This window comes from Cryptotermes secundus, unplaced genomic scaffold (assembly GCF_002891405.2).
Source record: "Cryptotermes secundus unplaced genomic scaffold, Csec_1.0 scaffold709, whole genome shotgun sequence".
Classification (NCBI taxonomy): domain Eukaryota; kingdom Metazoa; phylum Arthropoda; class Insecta; order Blattodea; family Kalotermitidae; genus Cryptotermes; species Cryptotermes secundus.
The window spans coordinates 602,687-615,639 of NW_019738358.1; the positions used below are offsets into that span (position 1 = coordinate 602,687).

Below are 12,953 nucleotides of genomic sequence, written 5' to 3' on the forward strand. Positions count from 1 at the left end.
GGGGGGGGGGAAGAGGCATGGGAAGCAAGCAGTGCTACGTGAAATTTGGGTACCAACTCAACATTTGCTCTGGGAGCGAGAAAAACCTTCCGGACGCAAACTCCTAGCCAGCAGTCTGGCATTAAATACGCGAACCTTGACGTTATCTCCTATCACTGATGTTGCTTTATTTTCAGAACTTTTACAGATTCGAAGAGATCTGTCTTATGGGATATAATGCCATGTATTTCTGTTAAGAGACAAGCTACCTTTCGGAAGAAAATCTTCAGGGTCGAATGCAGAGCTCTGCTTACACCTGCTTTCATGCTGGTCCTTTGCTTGGCTCATTCTTCGATCCTGAAGATGGAAGCGACATGTTCCTTCGAAACATCGGTTGACCAACTGACTGTACGGCGTTTTCGTAACCACCGCTCTGAGATCATAAAATTTTACAGATTCTTTTTTCGGAGGTTGTTTCGAGTGTACACTTCGGATGAAGAGGAACGAAAAATTTCAGGTGGCATATGCAAGGAGACTGTATAGATACATGCGTGTATATATATATATATAAATGAGGGAGAGTTGATAAGTAGGTCACAAATGGAAATAGAACAGCTGTAATGGATTTAATATTTTCTATGTGTATCACTAGATAGCAGCGCAGCCTACCTGTATGACAGTCTAGGTAGCAGACGTGCCTGGGAGTGTTCAGAGGCTGATTTCAGTAGTTAAAATGGCGACCGTGCTTGAGGAGTGTACTATCGAAGAGTAGCATTCAGTTGTATGGTTTTTGGGAAGTAAAAGGGCTCAAAGTAAAGGATATTCACAAAGAAATATTTCTTTTTTTTTCCGGCGGAAGTTGTTTATCGCGTAAAACGTTTCACAGCTGGTGGCATATATTTTTCTGATGACAAAGATGTTGAAACGGAGGTGCACAAGTGACTGTGACAACAGCCAAAAGACTTCTGTGTTGCGGATTTCTACAAACTAGTAAAGCGATGGGAAAATACATCGACGTTTGTGGAGAATTTGTCGAGAATGAAGTGTGTTTTTTTTTCAGTTTCGAATATCGCATGTTTTTCTATTTATATCCATCTGTGACCTATTTACTGTGTGTCCCTCATACATATTTCACGTGTCACAGTGACTGTAGACGGGCGTTGATTGGTAATTGGATTTAATAGTAACATACATGTCGTAACTACAAGTAATTATTATCCTATTGCTATTTACACAATATACAATCACTCAACTCTAATCTCTTCAGTCTCTCTGCAGTAGTTTTCACTGGTTTATAACACGGGGACTATAACAGTCACACTGATCCATACGCTTCAAATATTACACATAAATAAAATCTTTTTATCACACTTTAAGTCTTCGCAGGCCGATTTCTGGTTTTTCATCTACTAACTTCCCGTGGATATCGCCTTGCTGTCTTGTTCTCCTGCTTCTGGCACTACTATTCGTAACTTGTAACTGCTTTACTTATATAGCCGCAGAACGGACATGGGCATATAGTAAACACATCACGTGATCGCTATCCTCTCTTGTGACGTCACCGCGGAAACGGAAAACATAGCTTCCTCTGTTGTTGCGTGACCTAGCAACGGACTGTTTAATAATAATCTGTATTCGCGGGGATTTGTTTGCCAACACGTTGCCTAGCAATGGGTGTACATGTAACAACATATTTTTGAGAATTCGTGACATACGAAATCTTTGGAATTTTTTATCTGCTTGTCAATTTCCTGTTTCATATCGCGGGCCTAATAGAGAACATCCAAAGGTCTTGCGAAATTTACTCGTACCATTGCCAATTATATCGATGTGCACGTGTTGTGGCTGAGTTTTTCTGTGAGATTCGAATCCTTATTAACAGCTCTTATATTACGTTTTGGATACTATAATTGCTCGATTTGATTGTTATTCAATATTTAACTTTTAAGTGCATGTATGTTCTCTGCAATAAATGAAGATGCCAAATAAAAATATATGAGATTCGTCCATTCATCATTGTCTCTGCGAGGAATTTACTCTCGGTAATCCATTCCATAGTGAGTCGCTTTGCTGACGGAATTACTTTAATTAACTGATGTTTTCAGGAAGGATAGTAAGTAGAATTCTATCATTACACGCAGAAACGAATGACGTTGGGTTGAGGCGCAAAGGAGAGGGGGTTGCAGTTCTCTACAGCAGAGCCAAGCTCCGTTAAGATGGCGTCAGAGCGCAACAAAAACAGTACGAACCTCAGATTGAGATATATTGCCATGTGCCATTCAAATTTCCTGCTTTTTATTTCACTTCTGCACTGCGAGATCTTGCATCGAATGTGCCCCGCGTTTCACACTTTTGACAATTGAGCCTTTAACAATGGATGATACATGATTTTCTCGGCTGCTGGCAACAAGATGGCTACGCGAATTATCTGCTTTCGTCTGGTTAACACTTTCCACGCTACTTGTTGGATATCCCTCTTAGATGCACTTCCGTCAGGAGAATTGAAAGATAAGTGAAAGAAGCATTGTGCACCATCTCTCTACATTACGTCAGCTGATATAATTTCCGTTTCCGGTTGACAGAAACACGGGGAAGTTGAGTGGGAAGGTGGGAATTCTCATAACGCTAAACGTGGAGGAAGTTTAGAATCGCCCTGTGGGAGGCCCTTTTTAGGCCTACGCTTTGATACGATAATTACACCTCGTGAAGTATTTATCCTATAATACAGCTGGCATCTTGTGGTGTGACTGAACATCAAAAAGTGAAACTATCCCTGTAACAGGCCGTGAAGGCCAATACAGTTGTGAGACGTCGAGGCCCCCACATTTTCTAGACAGTCGGCTCACAGTGTGCGGTTAGGTTGTCAGCCTTACGCGCCGGCCGCCCTTGACCCCGGAAAAATTCCTGGTACTAATTTCTGTTAGAGGTTGAGTCGAATCCGGGCCATAGTGCGGCTGGAAGGGTTAGGTCAAATGAAGATTCCAGTGACCTCATCGGGAATCGAACTCGCTACCTTCCGGCTTATAGCATAATGCTTCAACCAACTACCCCACCACATAGCATGAGTACCGGTCGCTGTAAAGAGTAGCAAATAAAGACCCTGCCTCGCCCGTAAATCGGTTTATTAGAGTTGTTTATACAATATCTACCTGTAATTAGTCTAAGTAGGCGGTGTTTGTTAGTTTTGTCCTTATGCCAATTCCATGGAACAAAAATACAAAACAAATTTCACTTAAGAAGAAAGCAGGCTTCTGGGATGTGGCGCCGTGTAGATGTGGTGTTAACCGGCGTTATCCTACAAGTCTGCATTCTTCATAGTCACCGCCGTGAAAACCTCAAATCTTACAAATTTCACTTAATTTGGATTTGGGGTTCTCATCTTTATGCCTTCCACATAGAGCAAAATCGTAATTTAAATTTGTCTTTCAATGGTTGTTGTATGTAAGAGTGGATTAAGGGAAGGTTACTTGTGAAAAACTTAGCTAGAATTGGGAATTGTCAAATTTTCGGTAATTCCACTACATTACTCTAATGCAACGTCTAACGACCCCAAAATACCATAATTTGAAAAAATCAAAATAAATCCAGAAAATAAATAGTTCAGAACCTCTTTCCCTGTTTACCCCATGTCGCTCGGCATGGCAGGGACCTGTTTTACATTCCTGTGAAAGTAATTACTGGAACAAGGCGCCGGGACTTCGCGAGACAGATGTGCGCCACTAACTCAGGCTTCTCGTCTGTGGCCACAAATGCGTTTGAACTGTAGCTTTATGTGTCTCCTTATCAAGCGGAGTCAGGCTCCGTTGCCACACATCTGTGACGTAATGATCCCTTGGAGAGTGGCATAATCACGTCTTTAACCTTCCTGAATGGAGACCATAACCTCTTCGATTCCGCAGAGTTTCTTAGAAACTGCTAGCTCTCTGACATTCTCAACGCTTAGCCTCGTATATTATACAACGTGGCGCACGAAATGATCCAGTATTTGATTTACTGTTAATTATTCATTAAGGGAGGAACATACACTGAGGGTGTTTGAGAACAGTGTCCTGAGGAGAATATTTGGACAGAAGGCAGATGAAATGACTGGAGGTTGGAGAAAACTGCATAATGAGGAACTTCATCACTTGTACTCTTCTTCAAGTATAAGTAGAATGATCAAGTCAAGGAGGATGAGTTGAACAGGTAGAAAGACCAAGGCGTAGGTGTGTGGACAATATTAAAATGGATGTTTCAGAGATAGGATGGGATGGTATGAATTGAATTGATCTAGCTCAGGATAGGGACCAGTGGAGGGCTCTTGTGAATATGGTAATGAACATTCGTGTTCCATAAAATGCTGGGAAATTCTTGAGTAGCTACATAATTGACGGCTTCTCAAGAAGAGCTCAGCTCCATCATTGAGTGAATTAATTATTCAACCATGAATTGAACAATATTTTGTAACATAGTAACACTTACAGTAGATAATGGAGATTAGTTCTTACTCTTCCCGAGCGCGCTAGTATCGCGCTGTTCGTGCTCATGCGCCAGTTTACACAAGATGGCTGACAAAAGAAGACTGTCTGTAGAACAACGCATAAAAAGAGAGTGTTGTTTCTTTTGAAACAAGAAATGTTGTACTTTATTGTGCCTGATGCTATTTACATTTTTGAGTTTGACTCCGTGGTACTACTCTCCGACATTCAACTTAAATGATTCCGACAACACGTATTTATACATTGTAAATTAATATTTCTATTATATAGCGGCTTATACTATTTCCATTTCTACTAGTTACTAGTCACTGTAATTCATCTCTGTTTCACTCTCATGCTTCTTTACCATCCCCTCCCTTTTCTTTGTACATTTAATGGTGTATATTGGATGTATATTAATATTTTTACCAGTGTTCTTTATTCTTACTTACTCTTGTTTTCCCAGTAGTAATTTCTACGTTAATATTCTAAATATCTTTTCTCCAAATTATTATTTCTTCACGATTCACTGTGTGGGCGGCAAACACCCTCCTTGCTACATGTGATAAATCCCGTGATCAATGTTTCTCTTGACCATCTTCATTGTCCTGATTCGCAGTTTACACCGTACTTTTCGTCATCTGGCTCTCCCTGTACGTAGTTCTGATTTGAATTTGATTCACCCAGTTTCTCCCTAAATTATTCCATAGAAAGATGGCAATACTATACTTGTAAGGGGCCGTGGAGGTCCAAAGGGTTGTGAGACGTCGAGGCTCCAAAAATTTTCTAGATATTCAGCTCAGAGACGGCGGCGAGTTTGTCAGCCTTACGCTCTGGCCGCCCTTTACCTCCAGTTAGATTCCTGGTACTCATCTCTCTTAGAGGCTGAGTCAACCTCAGGGCCATAGTACGGCTGGAAGGATTAATCACTCACTCATGGAGCTGAGCTTTTCTTGAGAAGCCGCTAGTTGTGCAGCTACTCAAGAATTTTCCAGCATTTTATCGAACCCGAAGGTTCATTACCGTGTTCACAAGGGCCCTCCACTGGTCCCTGTCCTGAACCAGATCAATCCAAACCATACCATCCCATCCTATGTCTCTAAGATCCGTTTTAATATTGCCAGAATTTTCGAACTCATATAATTTTCCTCATTTTAATGTCTTTGACCTCATTTAGGTTCATTGTACCAACATCTGAATATATATTTTTTGAAAAATTTCCTAAATGTACGACTTGTTATGTATAATGATACTGGATTGAGAAACGCATTTGAGAAGAACAGGTGATAGATAACACTGGGAACGTATCTTGGGAAGCTTTGACCATGCGAAATCATTACGAACATCCAAACAAACAAAGGGCTGTGTGTAAACCAGAACGCGACCGAGAGGCCTGCTACCACTCTGGAACTCCTGTACCTGGATCTCAGCAGAACACTCTTACCCCCAATTCCAGGTATCTCTTTGGCACTTTGCTTCAACTTCTCCGCAGTTCGTGCGTTCAAGACTGTGACACTTAGCGGAAGTACTACTGCTGCCAGTAAGAACACAATGGTGATTCCAATAACAATTGCTTGTAACTTCTTGCGATCATCAGAAGCGCTAGTTAATAGGAACCCTAACCCCAGCGTAATGCCTACAGCAGTCCCCCACACAAGTATGATACACAGTGCTACGTGAAAGCGTTTTTGGACATATGGCTGCGAAGCCAAATTCTGCAGAGATCTGGTGACTGCAAAATAGCGCTGGGCACTCAGAGCAAGAATTGAGAAAGCACTGACGAATATAAGCACTGTCTGACTTACCATTAAAATAAATAATTTTAAAATAAATATATCTTCCTCGTTATGATAATTGTATAAAGCGTACTGAATAGGGAGAATGATAACAAGTCCTAGCATATCACTGACAGCAATGTTGATCAACATGGCGTTATATGTTCTTCTTACTTCTTTATGCTTAAAAAATATGAAAAGAAGGGTACCGTCCCATAACACACCTAGACAGAATATAACCAGTGTTACAATTGGTTCTACGTACCGTCTAAATAAGTAAGTTGATTTTAATCTTGAAATCGTTTCGAGTAATCTCGAATATACCTCATTAAGAATCACTGTGCAGTCAGGAGAAATGCATTCACATTTCAAACGAGAATTGCAGACAATATTTTCTCTCTTCTTCATGATATAATTTAATGAACGGCGTTGAATAGCTAAGAAATCTTCATATATTTTTGTAGAAGCAACAATTTCTGTCAATTGTTCGTTGAATATTTCGAGATCAATGTTATAACCATATTCACTGCCTGCCAGGTAGTTGAGTAATGTTGTGTAGTTCTTATCAGTGAAACTTGGACGAGTGGTAATTTGATCATCACCGAATATTTTCGAACAAAGTTTCACCCATTCTCTTACCCAGTACCACGACTTAAGGGTGCTGTCCGTGCTGAATTGTTCCAAGATTACTAACCGTATATAATTCGGACCTTTCTTTTCGGAGTCGCTGAAATAAGATGCATTCTGTTTAATTTTCGAGCATTCGCTTAGTGTGTGCATGGATATCATATCTTCTGGATCCAATTTCTCTAAAGTTCAATCGTAGAATGAGCGGGGGTCTTGCAGGAGTTCGGAACCATCACACGCATGCGTCAGGGCCAACAACGTCACCATCAGACAGAACTGTGGACAGAACAGTATTTTAATTTACAACAAATTAATTGTTCCATACCATAAAATTAATGCATAATTTATAATCTATCTATGGACTACCGTCCTTTGTTGGACCTTGCCATCTTTTCCAGTTCCTTAATCCTATACACAGTCGGTAAGACTCCTTGGATGGGGGATCAGGCCGTGGCAAGGCATCTACCTACACACAGGACAGCACCAACACAGAATAAACGCGTACACTCATGCTCGACATATAAACACACAGACAGCAAGGTGATCTAACAGCAAGAAGTTCTGGGAAGAAGTACTCGCCTATCTTCCTTTTATACGATAGGACAAAATAGAAAACAAAAAATAAATGGGGGAGGGGACATACAGATATAGAGCTAACTATGTGATCTAATAAACCTCAAAAGTGAGGAGTAGACATACAAACACATAATCGTGACATAAAGACACCTAACAGATCCTTTCAAAAAGATGGCAGAGTTCAGGTGCTTGGGAACGACTACTACAAATGAAAACCTGATTCAGGAGGAAATTAAGAGGAGATTGAACTCGGGTAATGCTTGCTACCATTCAGTCCAGAACGTTTTGTCTTCTCGTCTGCTGTCTAAAAACGTAAAAATGAGAATATACAGAACTATAATGTTGCCTGTGGTTCTGTATGCGTGTGAAAATTGGTCTCTGACATTAAGGAAGAAACATAGACTGAGGGTGTTTAAGAACAGGTTGCCGAGGAGAATATTTTAACCGAAGAGGGATGAAGTGACAGGAGACTGGAAAAAGTTGCATAATGAGAAGCTTCATAAATTGTACTTTTCTCCAAGTCTAATTAGAATGACCAAGACCAATATGTAGGTGGATGGCTAATATTAAAATTCATCCTAAAGAAATAGAATGTGGTGGTATGGACTGGATTAATCTGGCTTAGGTTGGGAACGAATGGAGAGCTTTTGTGAACACGGCGATTAATAATCGGGTTCCGTAAAATTTTGGAAAATTCTTAATTAGCTACAAAACTGGCGGCTTCTCAAGGAGGATTCGTCTCCATGGAGTTATATATATATATCCATTGAATATTTATGATAGTTTATATATAAAAACAATTTAGTTGTGGTTGCGGTATGAGAATAATATGACTGCACTTTAATGGAATGGTTAGGAGAATCGGTTACTGAATTTTTTTTTTAGTTAATAAATGGAAAACTTACCAAGTGAACATTGGAACACACGGCCATTCCTGTTCGCCGTTCTGTGTTGTACTTTTAAACGTCGTTAGGCACAGACAGAGTCACTACTGAATTCCTGTGTGTAACTGTTCACACACACACAAGCACTCTTCTGTTTCCCTCCTAAGGTTCTTTCTTTCACCGCCGGAAGTGTAATGAGAGGCAAAGACTGGAGTAAGGCCTGTGCTTTGCTTTGTCATTTGTCCGGAAGCGGGTAACCACGTTTCCTGGTCACGGGTTTAATCTCAAATGAAAGCAGGGGATTCACATATGTGCTGTTCGTGTTTCAGCTCTGTCCTTTCTCACCTCTGTGCCCAGTGGATTTGTTTGTCCCCTGAGATAAGGATCGTAGTTTGTACACATGTCAGTCAAAATATCACCCCTTTTCCCTCCTTCGCCCCGAGTGCTGTATAACAACAGAATAACCATAGAACAGCAACCACTGCCCCGCTACTTATTGACATGCTTCTCACTTGTCCTCACGCTCAACCCATATCTATCAGTCTCTGGTGTGCACCAAATCTGTAAATGGTTCATAATTGCGAATCACTGATTGTATTGTATCTCTGTTTTCCTGTGTCTGATTTTCCGTGCAAGACGTTTACCTTCTAAACTATCAATGGATTTTCATTAAATTTGGTAATGGAGCCGGTTTAATTCTGCTCTGTCAATGGTCCAGTTTTCAGGAAAAAGTGAAAAGAAGTTTAAGGAAAACCACAAATTCATACTTCCACATGTTTTATGACTCCTTGACACATAATAGTTCTTGAGAAGCTACCATTCGCTTAACTGCTCAAGAATTTATGAATATTTTGTGAAACCCCAAAGGTTCATTACCATGTTCACAAGAGTCCGCCTCTGATCCTTATCCGGAGCCAGATGAATCTAGTTCATACCACCCCATCCTGTTCCTATAAGAGCCATTTTAATATTATGCTACCTACATGTAGGTTTTCCTAGTGGTGACTTGTCTTCAGATTTTCCCGCCAAATCCCTGTGTAAATTTCACTTCTTCCATACATATTAGACGCCCTGCCTATCCCTTCTTTTTTGACCTTATCATTGTAATTTTATTTGGCGAAAAATACACTTTAATGGAGCTTCTCATTTTGCAGTTTTCTCCAGCCTAATGTTATTTAATCCCTTTTGAGTCCAAATATTCTCCTCTCCACCCTACTCCCAAATACCCTCAGTCTGTGTTATGAACTCCTCATAACACAGAAATAAAAATGAAATATTAAGGTGAATTTCACCTCATACTATTGTAAGCAATTCAGTTGGACGAGGCTCAGAATTACGTAGTAACTATAAATAACGCAATTATTTTCTGATTCAAACGAAACCTGGAGGGTAAATACCTTCTTAAACATGGAGATAATTAGGTTATAGAAGTGTTAAGATTAGGTTCTCTCTGCTTGAAGACACAGGCCGCCTTGACCCGACATGTTCGCTATAGTTGGAACGAGCATGGCAGGAGGGAATCACAGATTGAAGTAACTCTCTCTATTTGTTTTTAATTCGCTTAGTGGGGGGTGGCGTCCAACTGCGTCCACTCGGCACGACGGCCAATTATTGGCCTATTGTAACCTGTCCCGGGAGATTATGATGATGGAGAATTTGGTGGAATGAAGATTGGCAGGGGAAACCGAAGTACTCGGAAAAAGCCTGCCCCAGCGCCACTTTGTCCACCACAAATCCCACTTGACCAGACCCGGGATCGAACCCAGGCTGCCGCGGTTGGGAAGGCAGCGACTAACCGCTTGAGCTATGGCGCGGCCTGTGTATATTTATGTAGGAGTTTGACACTCTGCGTCCTATACGTACGGCCTGCTTCGACATTACAAGCTCAGCGTTTTACCTACACAGTTTATGTCTGGGTCTATTATGACTCTCCCAATAAGGAGTGATTATGCAGGAGTTGAGGTTCTTATAGCGATTGTTATGAAGAGTCATTCAGGACCAGTTCTGTAATCGTTTTTTTACAGATGGTAGGACCCATTGTCAGTCCGTCGCAAGGCGTTTACGTAAACACAGGACAACACAAAGAGAATAAACGCATACACACACCTAACATCCATGTCTTAAGGGGGATTCGAACCAACGATCCCAGCGTCCGAGCGATCGAAGACAGTACATGCCTGAGACGAAGCGGCTACTGTGACCGGCTGAATCTTCATTCCTAATCTTAATTACATGATTATTTAATCTCTAAATTTGAATCTTATTCCTTCTCTACAATATCTATCTATCTATCTATGGCTCTGCAGCCCTTGTGGACCGTGGCCGCTGTTTTTTATTTTCTTAAGCCATACACAGTCGGTAGGACTCCTTGGACGGGGGATCAGCCCGTCGCAAGGCCGCTACCTACATGCAGAACAACACAAACAGAATAAACGCACATTGTTATCCATGTCTTGAGTGGGATTTGAAGGCACGATCCCAGTGTTCGAGAAGGCGAAGGCGGTTCATGCCTTAGACTGCGGGGCCACCGTGACCTGCTCCTTACAGTATTAGCTATAATTTATTGCGATTTCGACAAGGACAACATTCGTATCCTTGGCGAAGAAAGGGTGTTTCTGCTCGTGTAAGAGTGGAATAACTGCTTAACGAAATATTCTGCATATCGATGGTTTGTATTATACTGCCCGCGTTTGCTCGGAGACCCTGTACGTCTCTGTCAAGATAGCCGGTGATGGGGCCAATAATCTAGTATGGATCTTCCTGAATATGAAGTAAGATTGGTAGCCATTGAACCGTGGTTTTGAGATACTCTCTTGAAGATAAGAATAACTCTTCAGCTGAGGTGGAAGGGAAACGGAAGAATTGATAGGTCGATTAGGCAGCGGATAAGGAAAGAGGGTACAGCAAACGGACCTGAGCTAGCCGGAAGTATTGACGGAAGGCAGGAAAACGCGGTTTCCTGTGATGAATATTTGGAGTTCGCAGTTTCTCCCTGCGCTCAGAACCGAGAGATGTTCGATATGGCCACAAATTCAGCTTCGCTCATTATTACAAACATACGTCAGACAGATACAGGTTAATTACATTCTCACAGCGATGATTATTATGAGTTTCATCTTCTGGAATATAACGCAGAGTATTACATTGAAAATCTGTGTTTCGGTTTAACATGTTGCCTCCTTCTTCAGAGTCGAGGAGTAAGCTGAACAAGGTAACAGAATGAGGCAGGTGGCAGTCAGCGTGGTCTCCTAGCAGAAAACACGAGCTTATGTCCTGTTTCCTCTGCTGCAAGTAGACATCTGCCTCTTGCTTGGCATTATAGTCAACCCTGAATATGGAGGCGGTACGTCCCACCGAAACTTCGCTGGACTTCTACCGAATTACATGAAGCAAAATAAAAAACTCCGTGGCTTTAGTCCGCAAGCGAACTATACCGACCGAGCGACCGCCGCTTGTCAGCGAAGTTAGTGACAACTTTAGCGGATAGAGGGTGTACCGTGGTCAGCGCAGCGATTCTCCACTGCCGTTAATTTCGGTTTTCTAGACCGGAGCCGCTATTTTTCCATTGAAGTAGCTCCTCAATTGTCCTCACGAGGCGGAGTGGACCCCGTTCTAGACCAACTACTTCTTAGAAAATCTGGTAGCGCCGGGAATCGAACCCGAGACCTCTCGATCTGTAGCAAGGAACTCTGACCACTTGTAACCGTTCATTCTAATTGGTAGACTATTGTGTATTAATTATACATATATTAAGTAAATATCAAGTAAATACAAAGAGAATCCGGCAGATAGCCATCTCTTACACGCAGAAGGGACATAGTTCAAGTTTTGCTATGTGGACAGGAAGTAACATCTGGTACTTTCCTGGAATTCTGGCAGTTTCAGCAAAGTCGGAAAGTCTTTGAGAATTTGANTGGACCTCAGGATTCAGAGAGAGCGCATTCCACCTGGGGGAGTCTTCATCCAACTTTCGGCGAAGTCAGTCTCAAATTTACAACTACGTTCCTTCAGAAAATAAAGTATTACATGTTAAATAAAATTAACTGTAAACATTAGAGTTTCCGTTGTATTCAGTGAACGGAAGTGAATTAAATAATTACTAAGTGCAAAAGGCTGAAGTGGTGAGTGTGATTGTAGCGTAAGGTTCTGCCTGCCCTGCTCGAGCCAGACCCGTATAAGACCCCGGGATAAGAACTGACCTCTACCAGTTACCTAGCAGAACCCAGATACTCCCGTCTTTACCTACCTGCGAGACACCTAAGGGTGTACAGGAAGCGAAATCTCGCCTACCAGCACCAACAACCACAATTCTCCTCCCTTCCCACCTAACTTCTCGACATCCACGAGAAGAGGGAGGACGGTGATAAGTGGAGCACAACGTAGGAGCAAGGAGGACGGTTACACAGTGGCAACCAACATAAAGTGCCCAACGAAGTGAGCGGTTAGACACTAGACCACAGAGGCGGTCCTCTACCGAATTGCATAGCGTTACAGATCAAAAGTTAATTTCTTTCTCTTTGGCAATTTCCATCATGTGAAGTAAATTTTAGAAAAATTATGATTTTTTCTTTAAATTTCTTTCTCTGACCCGTTAGCTTTTATATTCTGAAATTTATGATATTATGACTGAAAATTTTCCTGATTTTCCTTAGCTT

General features: G+C 41.5%; 2 protein-coding genes across 3 annotated transcripts in view; one reads left to right on the forward strand and one right to left on the reverse strand.

Moving 5' to 3' along the window:
- LOC111870895 (transient receptor potential-gamma protein) overlaps positions 1-12,953 on the forward strand; it is a 417,090-nt gene that overhangs the window by 58,334 nt on the left and 345,803 nt on the right. The window lies entirely within an intron of this gene.
- LOC111870885 (neuropeptide CCHamide-1 receptor) lies at positions 5,481-8,651 on the reverse strand. Its single transcript, XM_023863506.2, has 2 exons — positions 8,320-8,651; positions 5,481-7,114 (listed from the first exon to the last, which is right to left on the reverse strand). Exon 2 carries the CDS (start codon positions 6,998-7,000, stop codon positions 5,606-5,608), a length of 1,395 nt encoding a protein of 464 aa, XP_023719274.1. The 5' UTR covers positions 7,001-7,114; positions 8,320-8,651; the 3' UTR covers positions 5,481-5,605.

Bases quoted from the DNA above. Each gene is read 5' to 3' on its own strand.
- LOC111870885 (XM_023863506.2), bottom strand. From the start codon at position 7,000: ATGATATCCATGCACACACTAAGCGAATGCTCGAAAATTAAACAGAAT.